Genomic DNA, 21,635 nt, shown 5'->3' with positions numbered 1-21,635 from the left:
ACACCTACAAGGAGGAGGAGGACAGTTCTCTTTTTTACAGTGTTTTCCTGAAGGTTTCAGGAGACTTTGCTTCCATCCCGGAGAAAGATTAGTGCTCATCTAAAAATGTGAAGGAACACAAATTTTCTCGTGTGTTTTTTTGAGAGCAATTTTCTGCAACAAAGCTCACTGATGATGAAAATATTCAAATTGGTGCTATGTGAAATATTAGTAATAAGAATTTTAATATTTTCTACTAAAGATCCTTCTGAAAATTAAAAGTCTAAAAGAAACTGAAATGCCACTATGCAGTATTTTGTCTTATAAAGATTTTTTTTTAAACTATTGTTTGAATTATATTTATTCTTGGATTACTTTAAATAACACACACACACACACACACACACACACACACACACACGGAAACTGACAGTTTAAATAAATATCAGATACAAAATGTGCAGATTTACCTAAATTATTAAATATTCTACCTCACTAAACAAAAATGTAATCAAAGCTGATTCAGAAATGTAATGTTTGATTTAAAAAAAAAAAAAAACATGTTATACAATTTATTTTTTTAACTTGTGACATCCATACAATCTTTGACTTTGTATTTTTCTAGTTTTAATATTAAAAATTAATTAAATTGACCCTAATAAATTAAATTCAAATAGCTTTAAACTGGCAATAATAGTACAGATCTGTAACATAGCTGATATTTTACAAATATTTGAGTAAAATTAATAAAATCTTTTTTTTTTTTACTTAGTACTTCTTTTACTATTAATTTCTGTATTAATCATCTTAAGTGTAAAACTGGGATACATTTATTTTTTTCCCCCCTGTGCATCAATTAAGAAGTACAAGCTCCACTCACACAAACATGCACATACACAGCTCTACCTTACAGTCACATTGTACTTTATTTGGGGAAATTAGACCCTATCTACAATCCGCTCCCTCATTGCACAGCTGACACAGAGACCAAACTAACCTCAGCCTCATTTTCTAACCGTGTAGGAATCCTCAGATAGACCGTTCGGAGCCCAGATACAGATCTAAAAAGCATCGGTCCGGCCTATCGTCATGACTTCTGTTTCCATTTGGGAGATGTGGCGTCATGGCCCAGGGGAAATGGCGGCGGTGGTGGGGGTACATTAAGACAGATGGACGAGCTCCTATTTGTTGAGCAGCCATGTTGTTTTGGTAGCGGCCGTGTCAGTGATTGGCTGTGCCACTGTGCTGGAGCCTGCGATTGAAAATAAAAAGAGAAAAATAGACTCGCTGACTGATGGCCGCTCCACTGAGGGCAGTTTTTTTTTATACTCATGAGGTACAAATGTACAAAAGCTTCTTCCTGGGGGCTGCACAATCCACAGCGGTCCTGTTTTTATCATGTATTAAAATGGGGGGCCAAAATTAGCTTTAGCCAACTTAGCAAGTAAAGAAAATCATCAAGGAAATCCTCCAATATGAAGACATTTGTTGGTCAATACTGACCAGTAAAAACATTTAAGTCAGCTGTGTAGTGATACACACCAGTTGAGCAGTGGACTCATATTTCCTACTGCAGCTCAGTGTCACAATTGTGTTAGTGTGTGAACACAGATTGTAATACAAAAGCTCAATTACAGCAATTATAGCAATTATAACTATAAAACCCCAAACCTGTGTATGATTGATTTTTAAATCCTCAATAAAAATTAGATTTTAAATCTGGATATTCAACAAATTAGATGGTTATGGCACTCTGTAGCATGGGTGAGGCATTTGAGGAGCATTTAATTTGTAGCCTATTGTTACAGTAAAGCATTCCCTCTAGTTGAAGCTCAAATGGCAGTGACAGAAACTGGGAAAATTTCCACCAATCAAGCCTCAAAATTACTATTTTAATGGAAGTTTTTGCACAAGAAAACACAACCAAACTCATAACAGCAACATCACAGCGGCTGTAACAGTTTAGCATGTACAGAGTGTATGGTTACACAGCTCACATCCGCACATAATAATATAAACTTGTGTGTGTCAGAGGCAATTGGTGAGGGGCGGGGGGGCAGACAATGTATGTGTCTTAGTACATGCACAATCATGTCTGGGAGGCAAAATATCTGCCTGTGTGTGTGTGTGTGTGTGAGAACGCGAAGCACCTGCTGCGTTGCTGCAGGAAGCACCTGTCAGTGGTCGTCTCCTCAGTGCAGCCTCTGTCGACATGAGGGTTTGATCCTAAAACTCCCCAAACACACACACTTACACAGACACTAACAGACAACTTAAGCCCGCAGGCCGCTCTGCTGCAGCAGGGGAGCCCGTTATCTGTGGCTTTGTTCACTTTAAACTGACAACACACACTTTTTACTGAGGCGCCGTGCACGAGTGCAGGCCTCCATCTTCTCCAGCAGTGTGTGTTTGTGAGTGTGTGGTATTACGTTTACAACCTGCTGAGGGTACGCTTTACGAGAGGTGACTCCTCTTGCGCTGCAGCCAGAGCCAAAGTTCAACTAGAGCTCTTGCAAACACACATACACTTTATTTTTATCATCTCATTTCCTTTTTCTCACACACACACTTTGACTTTACCCTCTTCTCAAAGCTTGTACATCTCCTCCTCACACACTCCAAGTTGTTGTTTCACACCCTGAGAGCTCAAGTCCAAGTTCTGCAAGTTTTACCGTCTCTGAAACACACACACACACACAGGGCTTCTGTTAACCTGAGAGGCAGAGGGTCAATCCCTGTGATCCGCAGCCTGCATGCCTTCCATACAGACACGCCGCCGACACAGCAACCTGACTCCCAGCTAGATTAGGACTAATCAAGCATGGCACAGCTCCGGGCAGAAACACCATGACACACACATGCAGACACACATTTATATTCACTGTACTGCAAACATGCAGCAGCATTTGCTGTTTAAAATGTCCTACATATATTATTGCTGAAAGTAGAGAGAAATGTCCTGGTGTGCAGGATTATTAAACCTTTAAACCGCTTTATTCACTCAAGAGTTAAATAACACATGGAAAATTCAATCTTTGACTAGAAAAGCTTCAAAAAGCTCAAACTGACATATTATATAAAAACATTTCAATAGTAGTAATCATTAGTAATCTAATTATTTAATTCAATTAATATATTGATTTGTCTCCCTTAGTCCAGACAAGATTCATCCCCATGATGTCAAGAATATCTATATTATAATTGTCGATTGGTATTGTGGATCACCATTCATGAGAATAACGTTGGATGGTTACCAGCAGGACATGAATCAGAAACAGATTGTAAATACAGCAGAAAATGCATTAATGTCCAAAATCCATGATAACAAAAAATTTAAATTAACTTTACTTATAATAATAAAAAGGCTCCGTCTGAGGAGGGCCAGTAAGGTTGTTTGAATAGGCTTGATATGATTAAGATAAGTATATAGCTACAAAAGTCTGTTAAACTGTAAATAAAAATATATATATTATTTGACTTTTGGTGATTGATTCTTTTAAATGTGAAAACGTAACTGCAGCATCGTAGCATGAAGGATTGGCCCTGTTTAAGGCCTGTGATGGCGTTCTTCTCATTAGCTTGAGAAACTTATTAGCTCCTCTTTGGTTTAATGTAAAATGTTGGAAACTGAAGATCACACATGGTCTGAAAACAAAGTTATTAGTTTCTAAAAAGGATTTAAAAAAGAAAAAAACGAGGATTCACCTTTAACCTTTAAAATGTAAAGTTTCATGTTCGTTTGTCATATTTACCTTCAAACTAGCTTTATACAAATGGCTCTACCACAATATGGAGCAGAGAGTTTCCACATATATAACACCACTGTAGGATCTTTGGAGACAGTGTGCGTGTGGAACAAAGACTTTATGGAACAAGTGCTGTCACATGTCCAGAACCCGACTCTTCCTGTAAAAATGTTCCCACCAGCTCCAGGTGTCGACCAGTCGCCGGGTCCAGTCCTTGGTCCCAAACGTCTGGGACGTCTCAGGCCTTCCTCGGCTTTGTAGTCTGAACCTCATTTTGTCTTTGTAGTCGTCAAGCGGAACTTTATTTTGGCAGCCACCGTGTTGGAGGGGACAGCTGATTTATGACGCAGGGGGCAACAGGGTGATCCCACCATTTTCCTTCAGTTAGGGACTTGTTCTGGATGTTGTTATGGCGTCCGCACACAGTCCCCAGTCTATTGGAGAGCTGGAGTCAGGGTCCAGGATTAGTGATCAAAAGAGTTGAAGGGGGGCTTTGGGGTAAAAGGTTGGGGGGGTAACACTAGCCCGGTCTGCCCAGGTGGTGTGGTTGAAAAGAGGCTGCCATCTGTGGTGTGGATGGGTCGAACGTGGGCTGTATGTGTGTGTTGGCCTCCAACGTGGTGTTTTTGTGTGTGAATGACTTTTATGGGGCGTACACTTCGGATGAACTCCGTCTAGTTGGTTTTGAACCATAACCGATTGAATTTCAGGCTCGAGGAGGAGACCCCTGACCTTTTGACAACATCTGCACCCCTGATTTTTTCCTAAAACCACATTTTAAACTTCACATTACTTCCCTGTGCCACCCGCCTATAAAACACCACTGTAACACACTTTTATCCACTAAAATGTTAAATTATGATCTTTAGTTTGACCACTTTTTGACCTTTTCTGGTTCTACAGCCTCTGGGATAATCTACTCAGTATACTTTCTAGGGGGTCCTGGGTACATACATAGACATACAATATATTACTTAGCTTTTCATTGTACACCTGCAACATAACATGCAGAACAATCTAACTCAAATCTTAATTTATGCCCAGTTGTTCTTGTTTTAGTTGATTCATTTGCTTTACTTCAAGGTTTTATTATTTTTTTACTGACTGCCTTATTTTATTACAAGCTTCTTATTTGTGTTTCTTGGTACCTAGGATGTTTTGTGTATTTTATTTTTCTCAGCTATATTGTAAATGAGGTCTCTGCCTCAATGTATTTATGAGTTAAAATAAAAAAATACATGAATATATGAATGAAATAGTTGGCACGGTCTCTTGATCAAGTGTACCGGTGTCCAGATTTTAGTTTTATTCACTTGAAATTAACTTTTAATTGTAAGAGATTTGTTGTCTCAACAGCTGCTTCCAAGTCATGAATGAACCTTGAACTTCAGTTTTTAAGCTGAAACAGACAAGAAATCTAAGAATAGAGGAACATTTGTACGTTTGAAAACTACATTACTGGACGCATCCATCGGTTGTTGAAAACAACAGATGTTCTGAAAGCTCCTAAATGAACCTTGTGGTGAGTTGTTTAAGTATTATACTATAACCTATTATTATATCACATATTGTATGTTTAAGTGTAAATGCTGAGGTCAAAAGAAAAGACTGACCATGTTGAAGTGTGGTATTAAGTGTGGAAGGTGTGGTTGCCTAACAGATGCTACTGTACTTAATAAAACAATGCTTATATTTAAATGTTTCTCATGTAATAATTGTTTATATGCTGTACCAGATTTAATTAAAAACAGAAAATGTTACAACTTTGGTCTCAAAAGTTGCAAAAAGTGACAAAATGTGAACAACAACAGTCACAAGTCATTGTTTTTAATCAATAAATACCTCTATTTGTCTTACAGACCTTTACACACAGTATTTGTTCATTTCCTGCCAGCCGTGACACTGATGGTGGTCTCACACGTGGGTGGTCTCATCTTCAGCGTCTGTGTCATGTTGCAGAGCGGTCTCGGCTTCAGGGAGGTTGTTGCACTGCAGGTACGAGTAAACCACTTGGACCTAAAGACACACACAGATACGACATAAACACAAAGCAGCAGACGTTTGTGAAGTATTGTTTAACCTGTACGCTGTGGCTGAGTTACTTAAAACTATAACCATTGTAATCGATTTCACACTTTAATACCTTTTACCCTGAATAACTCATTAAAAGTCAAACTAATCATGCAGTAAAGTTAATTATTTTACATGTTTTCATTATAATATATTGTCATATGAAGAGTTATGTATCCAAAATACACAATAATTTTACCTTTTCTTCCGTATTAAATTATTTTAAAGGCAGAAGCTTGGTTGAACAGAATAACTCTGAGGGGTTTAATTAAAAAATAGTACATCACAATCTATGCCCAGGGCTATAGGACACTGATCTGTCCTTGGTGTTATTTTATGGAAATATGGGGTTTTAGCAATAGCTTAAAAAAAACTCACTCAATTTTGATTACTTTTTGGTCAACTTAATAATTTCAGTGTGAAGAAGGCTCAAAATAACAGCCTTTAAATCTTCATGCCTCATTTTAATTTGCTGCGTTTATGTGATTTTTTCCTCTGCTTGTTTTAATTGTTTAGTTTTTGACAGGGCTGCAGATATGTTATTTTCATTATCTGGTGATCATTTTCTTAATTAATCCATTAGTTATTTGGTCCATAAAATGTCACAAAAAAGATTAATCGTTGTGTCCTCAAAAGCCAAGGTGATGTCCTTAAATGTCTTGTTTTGTCCAAAGATTCACTTTACTGTCTAAAGTCTAAAGTGACCAGAAAATTTGAGAAGCAGGAAGAAATTTCTCTTACAATGACTTGATTATTAAAATATTTTAACAACTAAATCGACAGCTGCTGTAGTTTTTATTTCCCTTTTATTATGTACTGCACTATGGCCCCGGGGGTAACAGATAAGGAGAGGAACTGAATAATTGATCAGTTAACTGAATAAAACTATAAAAAGAACTGCAAATAAGTTTTAAAAGTTAAACTATTTGTGGTGTTTAATCAACATATGACCTCAGTTTTTCTAAATCTATTTGAAGACTTCAATTTTGGCAGAAAAAAGTGTAAAACTACTTTTTGGCACTTTATTCCTACCTGTACCACCACCTCCTGAGAGATATCCACAGTGGGGCCGTCGTGACCCAGTCCGACCACTGGGGGGCGTATGAGGCTCGGACCAAACACCGTAGCCAGGTTCATGAGAGACATCTTGTTGATGTCTTGTTTCTCAGAGACTCTGGAGAAAAGTGGATTAAAAATAAATATGTGGTGCAGTGAAGTAAAAGCAGCATCACATACTGAAACCACAGAGAGTTAATTAAGATTGCTGCTGTAATCTACTGCAATGCTCAACTGAGACTTTCCATCATACGAAAAAAAAAAAGGCAGCTGGTGGGATTTTACAGGAACTAAATCCCTTTATTTGTTGATTGATAATGAATTAAAGGGTTGTGTTGTGTTGTGTGCTGCTGTCTGACTGTTGTCGGACCGTTGCAAGTGGTGCAGGATGTACAGGAAAGTGTGGCGGTTGGGGTCAGGACAGGACTGCAGCAGGGACAACATGGAGACAAGCCGGTCGTTTATGTCCTGGATGTCTACAGAAGGGGGAGAAACACATTCATGTGAAGTTCAGAGCACTTGTCTGAGAGACCAATGTCAGTCATGCTGTTGTAAATGATTTACTACTCTAAATTCAGGGTCAAATAAGCTGGAAATTGACTATGAAAAGTAGCTGTAGGACGTAAATGTAAGCAAATAGCCTCTGAACTTAGGAAAATACACAACATATCAACTCAAAAAAAGGCTAAAATCCACAACCTCAAGTGTGCAATTGCCTCAAACTTTGAAAAAACAAACAGCAGTTTAATCCCTGCAGGTTATAGAGAAGAATATGGTTTGTCACTCATCTTACCCAGCGTCTTGGCCAGGCTCTGAAACAGCTCAGTGGGTATAAGAGGCTCCGGTAGCTCTCGGAAGTACAGTTTGAGAACACCAGAGACGGCGTTAACTTCGGCACTTCTCAGCCTGGTTACTGCTTCACGCAGATCTGAGTGGAGCAGACACATGATTATAATCAGTTTTACTGTATCTTATTCTAGCATACACACTTCCTTCCTTATTAGTGTCATGAAACGCCTTGTAATGGTACTGAGCAAGTGTGTCTGACTTTCACAATTGTGGTATGAACAAGTTTACATACAGACGAACATATATATCTCAACTAGATGGATTAGTGTGAAAATTATCCTTCATCAGTTTAACATTTCTGCCCAGTACTTTAGTTCATGACAACCGCAACACTGATATATTCACATCCGCCTTAGTGGTACATTGTGTTTAGTGCTAATTCAAGGTTAGCATGTTTACACGCCCAAGTACAGCCTCACAGAGCTGCAGACTTAGTGAAACATTCAGTGAATAAATAGGAGGTTAAAAAAAGACTGAGAGGAAGCCTCTTTTGCAGGAACACCCTGATTACATTTGAATGTTACACACACACACACACATTCACAGCTAGAAGCTGCCCAGTACAACCACAGTCTGACCTGCTGGCCTCTGAGCAGCTCCACTGGAGCAGTTGGGAGTTAAGGGCCTCGCTCTAGGGCACATCAGTGGCGGTAATGATGGAGGGGCAAACAATGCTTTTTCACTTTAACCAGTCGGCAGCATGTTTCTCTAACCTTTAGGCCATCTACAATCTTCAGGAACAGTCTTTGCCTGACCATGTTGATCCAGTATTAAGTTTACAGAAACACTACTTTGTATAATGTGACAAAGTTTGTACAACACCAGAAACTGGATAAAACGTCTGAAAACTCCAGACAATGGGGAATGAAGCATGGTGTGTTGTCACGTATGTGATGATTCTATATTAAATCTCACACTGGTCTGCTCCTTTATGTACAACGGCTGTTTTAGCAGTTTTAAGTGTGTGAAATGGTATTTCTGGCCTCTCTGAATCACTGTTGCGACATAACAGCACATGCCAGAAGAAAAACGGATGTTTTGGTGTGTGCATTCTTACTGCTGTTGAACGCAGTCTTGAGCACGCCGATGTCACTGGTGGTTCCCGAAATCCTGTAAATGCCCACCTCGTTCATGCCTCTCCTCTCCACCTCCTCCACGCAGCAGCGCACCACATGGGGGACGAGAACTCCCTCCTGTCTGACAGAGAATTAAAAGAAAAAAACACCTCAGATGTTTCATTTCATTTCAGATTCCACTCTTGCTTCACTTCTACTTCTCTTCAGCACACTCTCCCACAAAACAAACCGCACACTGTGCACAAAATGCCACACTAGGGAAATAAAACTTTGGACAGAACGGCAGCTTTCGGTTTCAACGCCCCCAGACAGGATCAGTGAAAGCACTTCTTTCACTGGCAGTGACTTACTGAGCCGCAGTTCCAATGGGGACACAGAAGACTGGTTGTTGCTGTTGGGCCATGGAGCTGGGTGGGTCTAGTGGGTGATGGGAGTACTTCAGGGAGAGTGTCACCTCCACCTGGCCAAGGTGTAGAGTCTGTCTCCTCCATCGCTTATTCAGGGTTTTAGAGTCCAACTAGAAGACAAAACACAAAATATTAGAAAAACAGACTAACTTTATGACTTTATAAAGCTCATATAAACACATTTAGGAACCCGATAAAGTCCAGTATTTATTCTCCTTTTAGCTCCATGTTGGTCTCCACCATTAAGTTCACCAGCTATTTGTGAACTTTATCTGTTAGCCGGCATTGGGTAGGTAGCATTAACCGAGTTTATCAGAGCTTTTTTTTTTACTCAAAACAGCTTCCTGCTGATGAGAGCAGTGACGGATGAATCAAAACAGTAAAGTTGCAGGTTGTGAAACCAAAACAATGAGCTGAAAGACGCTAAAATACTTTGTAGAGCTGAGGGGAACTGCAATCACTGCACGCCTTTCACATTGCACTAATTCATTTGACCTATTTCTGAATATTGATCAGAGCATCTTAATATTTGTAGATTTCTCTGTTTTTCATTGTTATTGGTGCACTAATGTGTTTACCACCTTCAGCGTGATAATAAAGCTGGAGCTCGGTTTCGTCTTCATACCGTCACAGAAGCTTTGCCCAGCACAGTATCATCCTGTCCATCAGACTGACTGACACAGAGCACCCTCAGGTTCTGTGCCCCGTCCACCTGGAGAGACAGCTCCTGTTTGACAGAAAGAAGGCGGCGTTAACACCGGGAATAACACCAGTGTCCTAAAGCTACAACAGCAGCATTAATTTCTTGTTCTAAGCCTTTTGATCCTGGCTACCAGTTGGATTTAGAGATTTTACTGCCACTGATCATGTTTAAAGCAGGGCACAGTCTGGCCACAGTGCTCACTTTTTAATCCTCTGAGTTGAACTGAAGCCTGACATGTCGGATGCTGTCTAGACATGAAGAAGACATTTACCATCGTGGACTGTCTAATAAATAATCTGCTTTTCATATCAGCTTTAACTCCCTTTTATTCAAGTTTAAAAGACCAATGTACATTTGCAGCAGCACTGATTTCCCAGATCTCAGCTGATAGGGAAGAAGCCTGAGAATCAGTTGCTAACCGCATAATATAATCAATATTTACTTGGAGTAACAAATCTCAGAAGTGCCTTCACAATGAAAAACCACCTCTTTGATATTAAACAAATGTCTCTTTAATAAAGGAAATGGGAATAAAGTCGAATGACCAGGTGTCTCACTGTATGTGGGACCGCACAGCATTTGTATCTCACACAATGTCCCACATTTTGATTGGCTCTAGTTTTCTTTTCTAAAATCTTTTTTTTTTTTTTTTACAATGGCTGTAAAGAAAGCAGAGATGGTTGTCATTACTGGGCTGTGTTTGATGTTCAACTACACACATGTAGGTCAACTGCAGGTTAACCTGTTCTTTCTTTGCTACACTGCACTGGACAGGGCAAACAGCGAGCCGCCACAAAGTCACAGGCTGTTTGTGGCAGAAACTACCACAAAGAAAAAGGAAACGTACAACTGGTTGAAAACTATTACAAAAGACAATAAGAAATGAAAAGTTGGCTTCTGTCTATGCCTGTTGTGTTTACTTGCTGTAAGAGTCGGGAAAGTTGCATGCACACAGTCCATTGTGCGCTACTGTGTCAACCAGAGGGCAAAGCTTAGAGATGTTATGAGCTAAAGGGGCAGAAGATAAGTGTTTAATTCTAGGGATCTGGTTACCCTGTTATAAAAAGGGCTATTAATGAAAATAAAGCAATAAAATAAAGCCTGCAGGTAGTTGGTAATTGTTAGGCAAGCGAAACTCTTGGCACTAATGGGACTACAATGATGATATTATGAAAAGACCAGTGTTTGTGGTTGATAATATCTGCTATAGTCTGCACTAAGCTGAGGAAGAATCAGAATACCCTGCGCGTGGAGGTGCACCACATCTCTTATGACCTTTGAAAGGGCGTTGTCACACCCTGATTGGCCAAGAGGGGAATGCACCAAGCTCCTCTCAATCATTATTAAGGAATCAGTCCCCACACCCTGTGCAACAGCTGATCGGAATAACCCTCCAATCAACAGGGAATTCTGACTTTCCTCCATTAGGGGAAAATAGCTAATTAAATGACAGCATGTATGAAAGTATGAGGGACAGCTACACATTCACTTATACTGTTAAAAAGATCTTTACGCTAACCTGGTCCCAGTGTGGGTTGAGGCTGTGGACTGACGAGCGTGTCTGGGTTTGTTTCTCGTAAAATGCGTTGCCATCCACTTCCACACAAACATACACGCCTAAAAAAGAGAAGCAGACAATTAGTGACTTTATAACCTCTAGTTCATTGTTCAGATAGAGGATCTGCTCCTTTAGGAACCAATAACTAACTGGTTATTTCAGGAAAAACTAAAAGTTAAACATACAGGCCGGTTGCTGCAGGCCGCAGGCAGAGTGGATCGCCACAGTCAGAGTCCCACATAAAGACTCCTCGTCCTCTACTGGTGAGAGACAAAGGCAAACATATCCTGAAACCCATTGGATTTATATCTTAAATATCCTTTTATAAAGTTATTTGTTGATGAAAGTAGTCTTCTGAGTACCTTTGCAGAGTGCATGCTATTTTCATTTTTCATTTCGACTCAAAAGATGACTATATCACTATACCACTGCACAAGTAATCAAGAATTTTTCCACTCTAAAATCTGTATCAGCTGCACAAATACCATATTGGTTGAGCTCTAATTTCTGATGCAGAATGTGATTGTGATGTGATGTGTGAGGAAAAGAAAAAAAGGCGAATAGAGGTGGTTTTTGTACCGGGGTTTGAGCTGTGTAGTGGAGGCTGCTGGGTCATTCTCAGTTTCCCACATGCACAGGTGAGGGTGAGCAGGTCAGGAGGGACGGTTTCTATGTCTGACAAACAACAAATAGCAAACAGAATCAGCTTACAGAACACAGTGATTCAAGAAAAAAAAAACACTAGACTCGAGGCCTGTTAAAAAGAGGATCGTTATTAATGCTAATGCTCCTATTTCTGTTGGACAACAGACTAAAATCTTAGCGTTTTTCCTTGGGCTGCTGAAGCCCCAAGACCCAAAAAAATGGCTTCTACTTTAATTGTTCCCATTTTTTTAATATAATTTAATGCAATTATTATATGTTTTGAACTGTTTTAGTATAGTTGCTCCTTCCATTAAAAGGAAATCATACCAAAAAAAACGCCATCGCCTTTAATATTCACAGGCTATAATCCACAAGTACATTTTTTTTTTCAATTTTTAAACCAGTTGACCAAACAAAATGGTATTGCGTTAACAAATCATAAGTAAGACTGCAACTAATGGTTATTTTCATTATTTATTAATCTTTAATTATTAATCTCATTATTTTCTTAATTAACTGATTTATCATTTAGAGGATCATCAACAGGATGCCTTAGAACCTTAGAATGTTTAATTGTTTATAAGAATTGGTGCCAATCGACTGAAGCAGATAGATGAGAAAAAAAGATCTGTGCTCACAACTGGTCGCAACTGGTTGAGCCAACATGTTTATGTGGTGGCTGTAAGACAAGAAAAGACGTCTGCTTCTGAGCATAACGGTCCAAACGAAGCACTGCAGTCCTTTGTAATGTGACATTAGAGGAAGCTGTTTGGTTCCACAAGACATTGAAAGTTTGTTTGATGCCTGCAGTACACAGGCTGTTGACCAAGTCACAGCTAGTGTACATCTTCACACCCACATCTGTTTCTATGACATCTGATAAAGATGTATGTGTTTAGAGAGCCAAAAAAAGAATAGCTGAGACTTTTGCAATCGTCTAGCATTTGGAGTACATGTAGTGAACATGCTTGTGGCCAAAAGCTGTGGACTTACTGTCTGTGGTGAGTTTGTGGATGGCTTCCCTCCATTCTTCAAGTTCATACAGGGAGGAGAGGAGGAAACTGTGACTCTGCAGTGAAACAGGTTTGTTTTTATTTCAGTGGGTTATTATTCTCGACATATTCTGTGCTGACAATATGATGTGTGTGTGTGTGTGTGTGTACCTTGCCACTGGGGCTGTGCAGGTCCAGTCTGTAAACAGGGCAGTATGTGATCAGCATCAACTCCATTTGCTCCAGTTTCTTCTTGTGGCGAGCTGCCATAGCCGCCATGGCCTTGGACCCCTTCTTTACACAAACACATTTTTTTATATTTAAAAAAAAACCCACTGGTCACACTCTTCTCTCTGCATCTGTGTCTATTTTACACAAACATACTGCTTTTTGTTGCTGTATCTGTTGTCGGAGGAAGTACATCTTCGCCCTCATGGTGTGTACACGAATCTGTGCGTCTGAACGTTCCTGCTCCGCAACCCAGCGAAGTTTGAGACCTGCGAGAGGCAGATACCAGCAGAACCTGTACTGGTCCTGCTTCCTGGAAAAAAACCCAAACAAGAAACCCATCATTCAGTCAGCAACTATGACAGCTTTTGTGACTCATAAACAACTACGAGCAAAAGGAAACACACAATGCACGTACATCCAGTGTTTGTTACCGCTAGCCTCTCAAAATGTAGACCACATTTCCCACAGAACCCATGGCTTTCTCTTGCTACACTCACCCTCTGCTTGCATGTTTGAATCTGGTGCACAGCAGGAGGTCGGTGTAAAGGAAGAGGTGACGCAGGCTGCGTTCCCCCTCACTCACATCCACCACAAAGCCATCACGCATCAGCTGACGTCTCTGGAGTAACACGCAAACACACATGTATGTTTCATATACATATGCTGTCACAAGCGCGGGCTTCAGCAAGGATGGGCGCACATGCAAACGTGCAATTAAACAGTTTACGTGTACATCTCTGCCAGATTTTGTGAATCGTTAAGCCTCACCATTCCGTGACTGAGCGTGACCTCTCGTTTGCTCTGTGAACTCTCGTTGACACCAGATAGGAAGCTGCGAGACAATCTCAGAGCTTCCTGTAAGGATGAGTAATCTCCGTGCTCCACTGGTGTCGTCTTCAGGACATCCTACAAGATCACAGACATGGTGCTTAGTCAGAAAATGCTAAGTGGGTGGAGGAAGTGGGGTATAAAAAGATCCTACTCCAGGGTAAGTCCTGGGAGAATGATGAGCCAATCAGAGTAGCAGCTATAGAGGTGAAGTTTCAGGAATTGATCAATTATCTCACACGCAGCACTAGTGTGGTCTTGGTTACTCTGTCCAGAGGTTTGTATAGAAGAGCTGTAAAAACAGAAAGACAGCAATCAGACACCGTCAGCCAACTGGTTATTATGACCACAAAAATTTAGAGCATGTACCTTCAAATGTGTATGTGGTCCGAGTTTTGTCTGAGCCGTTATTATTAGACATCATGCTCTGCAGAGGCGAGAGATAAAGTGAGACGGGTGAGGAAAACCTTGTACGCAACTTGTTACAGTAAATGCTCGTCTGAAAGTTTGCAATACCTGGGCCAAGGTCCGGAACCGAGGATCTGACTGTGTGCACTTGCGAACAACTTCAACAGCTTCCTCATAGTTTCCAATGAAACCACCGTACAGACCGATCTGGTTCACCTGCAGAGGCAAAACAACAGAGTGACGAATGGAGGAAGGAAACACTACTAATTCAGTGATTTGTTTATGTTTTATTTTATATTCATTTTTGTCCAATGTCTACGTTCTATCTTATTAACCTTCATGACCACTAATGAATACTTTGTATGACATGTAAAATCTATAAATAAAACCTTAAAAGTCTACATCACTGTAAACATCATATAGCTTCAGTAAAGGGCTGTAACAAACTGATATACATTAAACTATCAGACACTGTGGAATAAAATCATTTCTCTAACCTTTAAGCTGCTTAATTGATTTTTTTTGGCCACGACAAGCTTTAAACACAACAATGACATAATATGACTATATAGAAAGTAGTTGTGGTGAACATCATGAAGACATGTTTCTGCCTACTGATGAATGCGATGTCCAGCTTTCACTTCAGTTTTAGCTCTTTAGCTCTCACCAGTATTACACTGGCCATTAGATCCTCCTAGATGTTACACATTGGACCTTTAAAGCTACTTAATGGATAGGTACATTTGGATTTTAAGGGGTTAAAGGCACAAAGAACAAACCTGGCACATTTCCTCAGGTTAGACATTTTTAAAAAGGGGAAGTAACATGATAGTTACTTCATTGTCAATAAGCTCATCTCATGGGTTTTTATAACACTAACATTTCTTTCACTTATCTACATTGAAAGGCTTCCCTCTGTGTCAATCTGTGTGTTTCCACTCTTCCTTTCTGAAACAAGCACTCAAAGTTGACACAATAGAGGACTTACCATTTTGAGAAACAGATCTCCCACCAACAACTCAAAGCCCGTGTGACTCGTCTCTCTCTCCTCACCAGTGCTGGACTCAGTCTGGCAGTGCATGCTGAGCCGGGCCTTAAGGCCAGAGTAAAAGCTCTGGTGTAAGTCTCTGAGCTCGGGCACCTGGTAGAAAACAGTCTGGACCTGACGACTGGACAGGACTGGCTGGGAGGTCCCAGCTGAGGCCCGCAGAGCCTTCATGGGCTAGAGAAAAATGAAGTGAAATAACTGATCTGTACATGCAGAGAGGCTGGAGGCAAGAAGAACTAGGTGGTGTGCAAAAAAAAAAAAAAAGGCGAGGGAAAATTAGAACGTGTGAGCATACGTTGACATTTACAACACCCCCAGCTTCACTCGCATGAATTTCAGCAGCCACTTTGACACATATATGTACACTCAAACCACTGCTAAATAAAAGCAAGCCTATACAGCATGATTGTATACACAGCCACATAACGATGCATACTGCCGAGAGACAACTGCGCACACGAAACCCAGCGTTCCCAGACTTTCTGATTCACTTCTCACATCCACTTTTTTTCAAGTTAAATGAGTCACAACATCCATGAATGCAGAAATAGAGGGTTGCTGTTAATAGCAGAGAAAAAAAGACAGAAGAAATTCACGAAGGAAGCTCCCAGACAGGCACTCGTTATTGCGCCATCACCAAATCTCTTTCTGCTTTTAAAGCGGGATTAGTGTTAGATTCAAGGCAGGAGTAAATTTGAATGTTTCTGCTCTCATTGACTATCAGTTAACATGCTAATGATTGCAATGAGATCGACATTTTGTATTTTTAATGAGAAATAATTTGACTTTTTAGGAAATAGACTTGCAGAGAGTTAAATTAGAAGCCGCACTCTCATGGGTTAATATGAAGCTGCAGCCAGTTAGCTTAGCTTAGCATACAGACTTGAAAAGAGGGGAAACATCTAGCCTGGTTCTGTCCAAACGTAACCTCTAAAACTTATTAACATGTTGTAGTGTTTGTTTAATATGTAAAAAACTAAAGTGAAAAAAGAAAACAAAAAACAAGTTACTAATTAGCATTAGCTAGGGTTAGCCAGCAGGGACCAGTTGCAAGGCAACCAGCAGAGACTCCAGGAAGTTACCAACAGTCTGGCACATTTTCCACCATAAAACTTCAAAATGTTTGTTTTTCTTAATACGGATTAAACAAACTAGATATAATGTGTTAATTAGTCAGCTTTAGAGGTGTGTGTACGTGGATTTTCTTAGCTTTGGACACACCCAAGCTTGCTGTTCACCCCTGTTTACAGTCTTCACGTCAAACCGCAGACATCAATCAATCTTTAGAGACAAAAAAAAGGGGAACCTCATCTATGATAGAGAACAATCCATTTGTGGTTTGACAATGAAGCTGAACAGTGATCTGCAGTGGATGTGAGCGCTGGATATAATCTTGTAGTATGACACAACGCTAACCACAGGCCAAAAAACACGCATGTGACTGCTGCTCATACTCGAGATACATTAAGCACAGACACAAAGCGAAGCAACGATCTCCTGTATGATCATGAAAAGTCTTTGGAGAGTGAGCTGAAGTCAATAAGGGGTACTATGATTCTGCTTTAGGCTACATTATTAGAAAAAGCAGAAATGTAGTGACAGCAGAACAGCAAAGGGGAAGTTCAGCAGTAATAATCAATTAATAGTGAACCCTTTTTGAGATATGGTTAGCCCGGAGAGAACATTTTGATGCTAAAATAAGAGGTGAGAATTTTCATGTTTATTTGTGTGTGTGTGTGTGTGTGTGTGTGTGTGTATGTTACCATCAGCAGGGCCTCCAGTTCTCGGAGATAGACCTCCTCACTCTCCAGGATGCCTTTCAGGACCACAAGCCTCCTCTCCAACATTTCCTCCGGGCTGCACGACGTCTGAATCACAATCATTCAACAACACGTCGGAAATACACCCAAGTCAGTCTCAGAATCAATTACGTGACAATTCATTGAGTCAGCGATGATGCAACTGGTGCAATTTATAGTTATATATAGTATAGGTCTCATAGATTTAACATGGTTATATTCAATTGTTTGAATATAGTTGAACTTCTCTGTGTCACTAAATAGGATCACACATATCCTCCTGTGTAGACCACATAATATGTGAAACATTAACATAATTATGTGGTGTTATCAAACAGTTTTTAATGGTCACTTCTGTATTCTTCTACTTTAATAAAATGTGCACTGTTTGTGGAAAACAGAAGGGTTACTTCTTCAATACTTTTTCTACATACTGGGGCTTAATACAGTCAGAATAAAATGAGGAAGTAAAGCCAATGTCAACAAAACACAAGTTACCTTTATTTCTTTTTTCAGTTGTAGTCCCTCCCTGTCTTTAATAACTCAATGAAATATCAGCTGATGGACGGGACAACGCTATAAGGTATAACCCGAGGACCTGCTAACAGCTTTTTGTCTGTTTTAGTGTGTGTCTTTACTTAAAGTCCACCACTGAAACTCCACGTATTTCTGTATATTTTACAACTTATTCTATACAAATAAAAAGGAGTGGCGGAGCCCATTACTCACAGGGGTGTCGGGGAACTCTAAGCTCTCTGAGCGGAAAGGAGAGAGGTAACAGGACACTGCCTCCTCCTGGAACACATCCTCCTCCAGGACATCAGCCTCTGCTTCAACTACAACTGACACACAAACACACACACACACACAATGCATGATATCCTGCAGTATATCCAACAGGTTCCCATATCTCCTTCCTCCTTAAATGTGTAAACTTAGTGTTTGTAAATGAACATAAATATAGCTGCTCTCTGACTTTTAACACACCCGTAGAAGAGATTGTGGTGCATTTTAAAACAGGCAAATGAGTAAATGACTAGCTCGTCAGATTGGTTTCTTTTTTCAGATCATCTAATGCAGAATTTTAGCTGGTTAAGTGTTTACACAAAGCTTTAAAAATCCACTCTCTTCACATAACAATACAAAGCCTCTTCCCTCACCTGGTACATGCTCTGTCTCCAGATAATTCACAGCCTCCTGGTAGACGTCCATCATCGGAGCTCAGTGCTCTTCTCCTCACAGTGCAAGGCTGAGCTCTGGAGCATGTGAACACGTTCAGCTGGCGGCAAAACTTCCTCTTTCTGTTAAAGATGCGCAAAAGGGGAAAATACAAGCTTCCTGTGCGCGTCAAACACAGTTAAAACCGATGAGAACTGGCACCTGCCTCTTTAATCCATCCCTACAGTTGCACTCCACTTCCTCTTAATGATTTCAACACTGGCTGCAGAGCCCTGAGTTCTTTCAGCTGCTGTACGACTATAGCACATCTTCATTTTGACCACAGCCTACATACAGATCAGGGGAGTTGGTAGCATTTACCAGGAGCTACTGCATATTAACAGCTAGTGCAGTTCAAATAGTGATTAATGAGAAGCAAAATATTCAATTTAAGAGTAAATATAAATAATGTACAGCATAATATACAATATTAACTTGTGGAAATCAAATTAATATACCAGATTAACATGTAGGTGTTATATTAATGGCTAAACTGATAATGTGTGAAGCATTTAGCAGCCTTAAATATACAGACAGCCCCAAAAATCAGAGGTTTACTTAAAAACTCTTATATAGAACTAAAAGCCTCTGTTTATTGTCCAACACTGCCCTCTACAGTCGAACAGATTTTAACACAGCTTCCTTTATGCTTCAAGTTGAATCTGTTGCTGTTCACCACGGCTCTCATTCTTCTTTACTGACTGCAGTGACAGGAGAAATGCAACACCTCCACACAACTGAGACGCCCACATATTGTAGCAACAGTTGATGCAACACTTTGCTGGTTGTGTGGCATTGTTTTAAAGTTTAAAGGGCCAATACATAATTCTTGACCACATACATTGGAGATCTATTTGCATATTTGAAGACATTTTGTGTTATAAATGAATAATCTGCAATTTGTGACCAGAAAAAGCATAATGAAATATTGGTAACTTAAAACTAATTTATTGAAATATCTGTCAGCCAGTTCTGCTTTTGTGTTATATTAAGATCTTTTGGTGGTGGAACTTTATATTTAGTAGTTTTATTGGTGTTTTAAACCTTCAACGATTAATGATCACCTTTTTAAATTTGTATATTGAACAAAAAGTTGCTTATTTACACATCCAGCAGTTACGGAGCAACATTAGACTGTAGTCTGCCAACAGGTGTTTTATGTTTGTGGTTGGTTATGCCAGTTCAATTTGTTTCCTCCCTCTTCATAAGGTATCACAAATATAACCCCCCCGCCCGCCCCCCGCGCATTTGAATGGTAACAGCAACTAAATGACACTTCCTCCTGCAGAGGGGGCGCTGCTTCCCAAATTCAGCCATTAGCTGTCAAAGGTGAGGTAGTTTGTAGTAGAAAAAGACTACTGGTCAGGGGGAGAAAAACCTCCTTGTGTGTACATTTGTCTAGGGGGTCTGCAGTGGGAAACACGGAATGACTGTCTCTCATACACGAGATAGATTATCCGCATAACGCACTGAGAAGAGAAGTCAAGCAATGGTGGTGAACACTGTGCAAAATAATATGTTTACCAACATATCAACAAAGTCTGTGGACGTTGAGTAATTAAGGGGCATAGAAGCAAGGATGTAATAGAATACTATGAAAACAAATCATTATTACTTGTTTACTATCAGTGCTTACTCTTAAGCTACTGCTTTTAATCGTTAGTCTTTCTTATTCTTTGTTTGTGGTTGCTTTTTTAGGTGTTTTAGATGCTTATTATACATTGGACGGTCTGTCCTGCTGTCTAGTGAAGTTGTCTGTCCTGGTTGAGAATGGAGCCGACATGAAACCGGAGGGGAGGCTGTTGCATATTGGTTTTTTTCATTATGAGTGGCGCCTACTTTTCTCTGTCCTTTTCGGGTTTATATTTGTGTGTGTTAACATAATTGTTTGAATCTGGTGTTAGGTTTGGTGTTTCAGATTGGGGGATGTAGGAGGGGCGTGTGGCTATCCGAAAGTGCGGGAATTTCACCGGAACTTGGAATCCATAGGGGGAAGTGAGCAGATGTCCGATACAACAAAATCGAAACTGGATAACCTGCGATTACGGGATGAAAGAAAGGTTAATTTCCTGCCCTTACCCGGCACCGGGCTTCAGCCCGCAGTGAAAGGGAAAGCGCGAAAGGGGGCTTTTAGCTCTGCAAGCGAGAAGTTAACGAAGGGCTAGAGCGGGGTGACTAAGCAAGGCGGAAGAAGGGGAACTTGACAGGAAATGGCATGACGTAACTGGGTTTTGGGAAGCATTAGACACGTAAATAGAACATTACAGTGAAGACCAAAACCGGAGAATAAACATCCAAGTGCTGTACAGAGATGAGGAGAGGGTAACATGCCAGAAAGAACAATATTGTCATCAAAAGATTATGTTAATGTTAATGGATGTGAAGGCGGATTGACTTAACCTATTCAGTCAGGGATAGAGTACAGTTTAAGGAACTGATCAAACAAGAATCAGTGCAGGGGAATGATGCTGACAAGGAGAATGACGCAGTGAGGAGATAGGATACACTACAAAACTAAGAGGAACTCATGTTTCAGCTGCAATCCCAGACTAGAGAATAGGAATATTACGTCAAATAGAATCGGTAATGTTGACTGTGCCTCCATTTCGTCTCAGTAGAGACTGGACGGATGTGCTGGTACTTGGGAAAGGTGTCTCTGCTGAGAGATTGAGGAGATGAAGGACGATCAAAGGAACCAAGGGGTCAAAAGATGCATCGAGGATTTCTTGTGCTTCCCAGGGTTTAGACATTTGCTTGCCAGGAGTTTTATCTTCATGTAGAGTAGAAGAAAAAATAGGACAGAAGGAACAGAATCTATGATTTGTGATACTGTAAGTTTGTCGCTTGGACGTGGCCATAGAAGCAGTGATAGTTGGCACTAAGATAAGCTGACGTTAACCCTGAACTGAACACCACGGGAGGTATACTATCAAAAGGCAGTTAAAGAAAGCAAGAGTTCGGAACTCTCTGTTTTTTTAGAGTGTGTAAGAGATCAGCTCAACCCCAGGAATTTTATTTAAGT

The 21,635-nt window shown here is 40.2% G+C and overlaps 2 protein-coding genes across 3 annotated transcripts in view; one reads left to right on the top strand and one right to left on the bottom strand.

Moving 5' to 3' along the window:
* The window catches only part of ntn5 (netrin 5), a gene marked incomplete in the record, with an annotated part of 15,825 nt that extends 15,501 nt beyond the window's left edge, over positions 1–324 (top strand). The window contains 1 exon segment of the mRNA XM_035675455.1: positions 1–324.
* A 5,162-nt stretch (positions 325–5,486) lies between these two features.
* si:dkey-33c9.6 (active breakpoint cluster region-related protein) lies at positions 5,487–19,718 on the bottom strand. Of its 2 annotated transcripts, none has more exons than XM_035675806.1 (22): positions 18,556–19,718; positions 18,125–18,237; positions 17,360–17,464; positions 15,537–15,770; positions 14,657–14,764; positions 14,510–14,567; positions 14,380–14,432; positions 14,081–14,218; positions 13,810–13,931; positions 13,466–13,622; positions 13,253–13,375; positions 13,083–13,158; positions 12,024–12,119; positions 11,630–11,701; positions 11,406–11,503; positions 9,809–9,910; positions 9,127–9,293; positions 8,758–8,897; positions 7,645–7,779; positions 7,222–7,327; positions 6,828–6,969; positions 5,487–5,741 (listed from the first exon to the last, which is right to left on the bottom strand). In XM_035675806.1, exons 1-22 carry the CDS (start codon positions 18,608–18,610, stop codon positions 5,640–5,642), a joined length of 2,502 nt encoding a protein of 833 aa, XP_035531699.1. In that variant the 5' UTR covers positions 18,611–19,718; the 3' UTR covers positions 5,487–5,639. The 2 variants fall into 2 exon arrangements, with proteins under 2 accessions (XP_035531699.1, XP_035531698.1); XM_035675805.1 differs by having other exon boundaries at positions 11,630–11,704; positions 18,556–19,717.
* Positions 19,719–21,635: the final 1,917 nt, after the last annotated feature.

This window comes from Morone saxatilis, unplaced genomic scaffold (assembly GCF_004916995.1).
Source record: "Morone saxatilis isolate NCDOM2014 unplaced genomic scaffold, NCSU_SB_2.0 Contig4, whole genome shotgun sequence".
Lineage (NCBI taxonomy): Eukaryota > Metazoa > Chordata > Actinopteri > Moronidae > Morone > Morone saxatilis.
The sequence above is the reverse complement of the archived record's forward strand: the minus strand, read 5'-3'. Positions and strand labels throughout refer to the sequence as shown.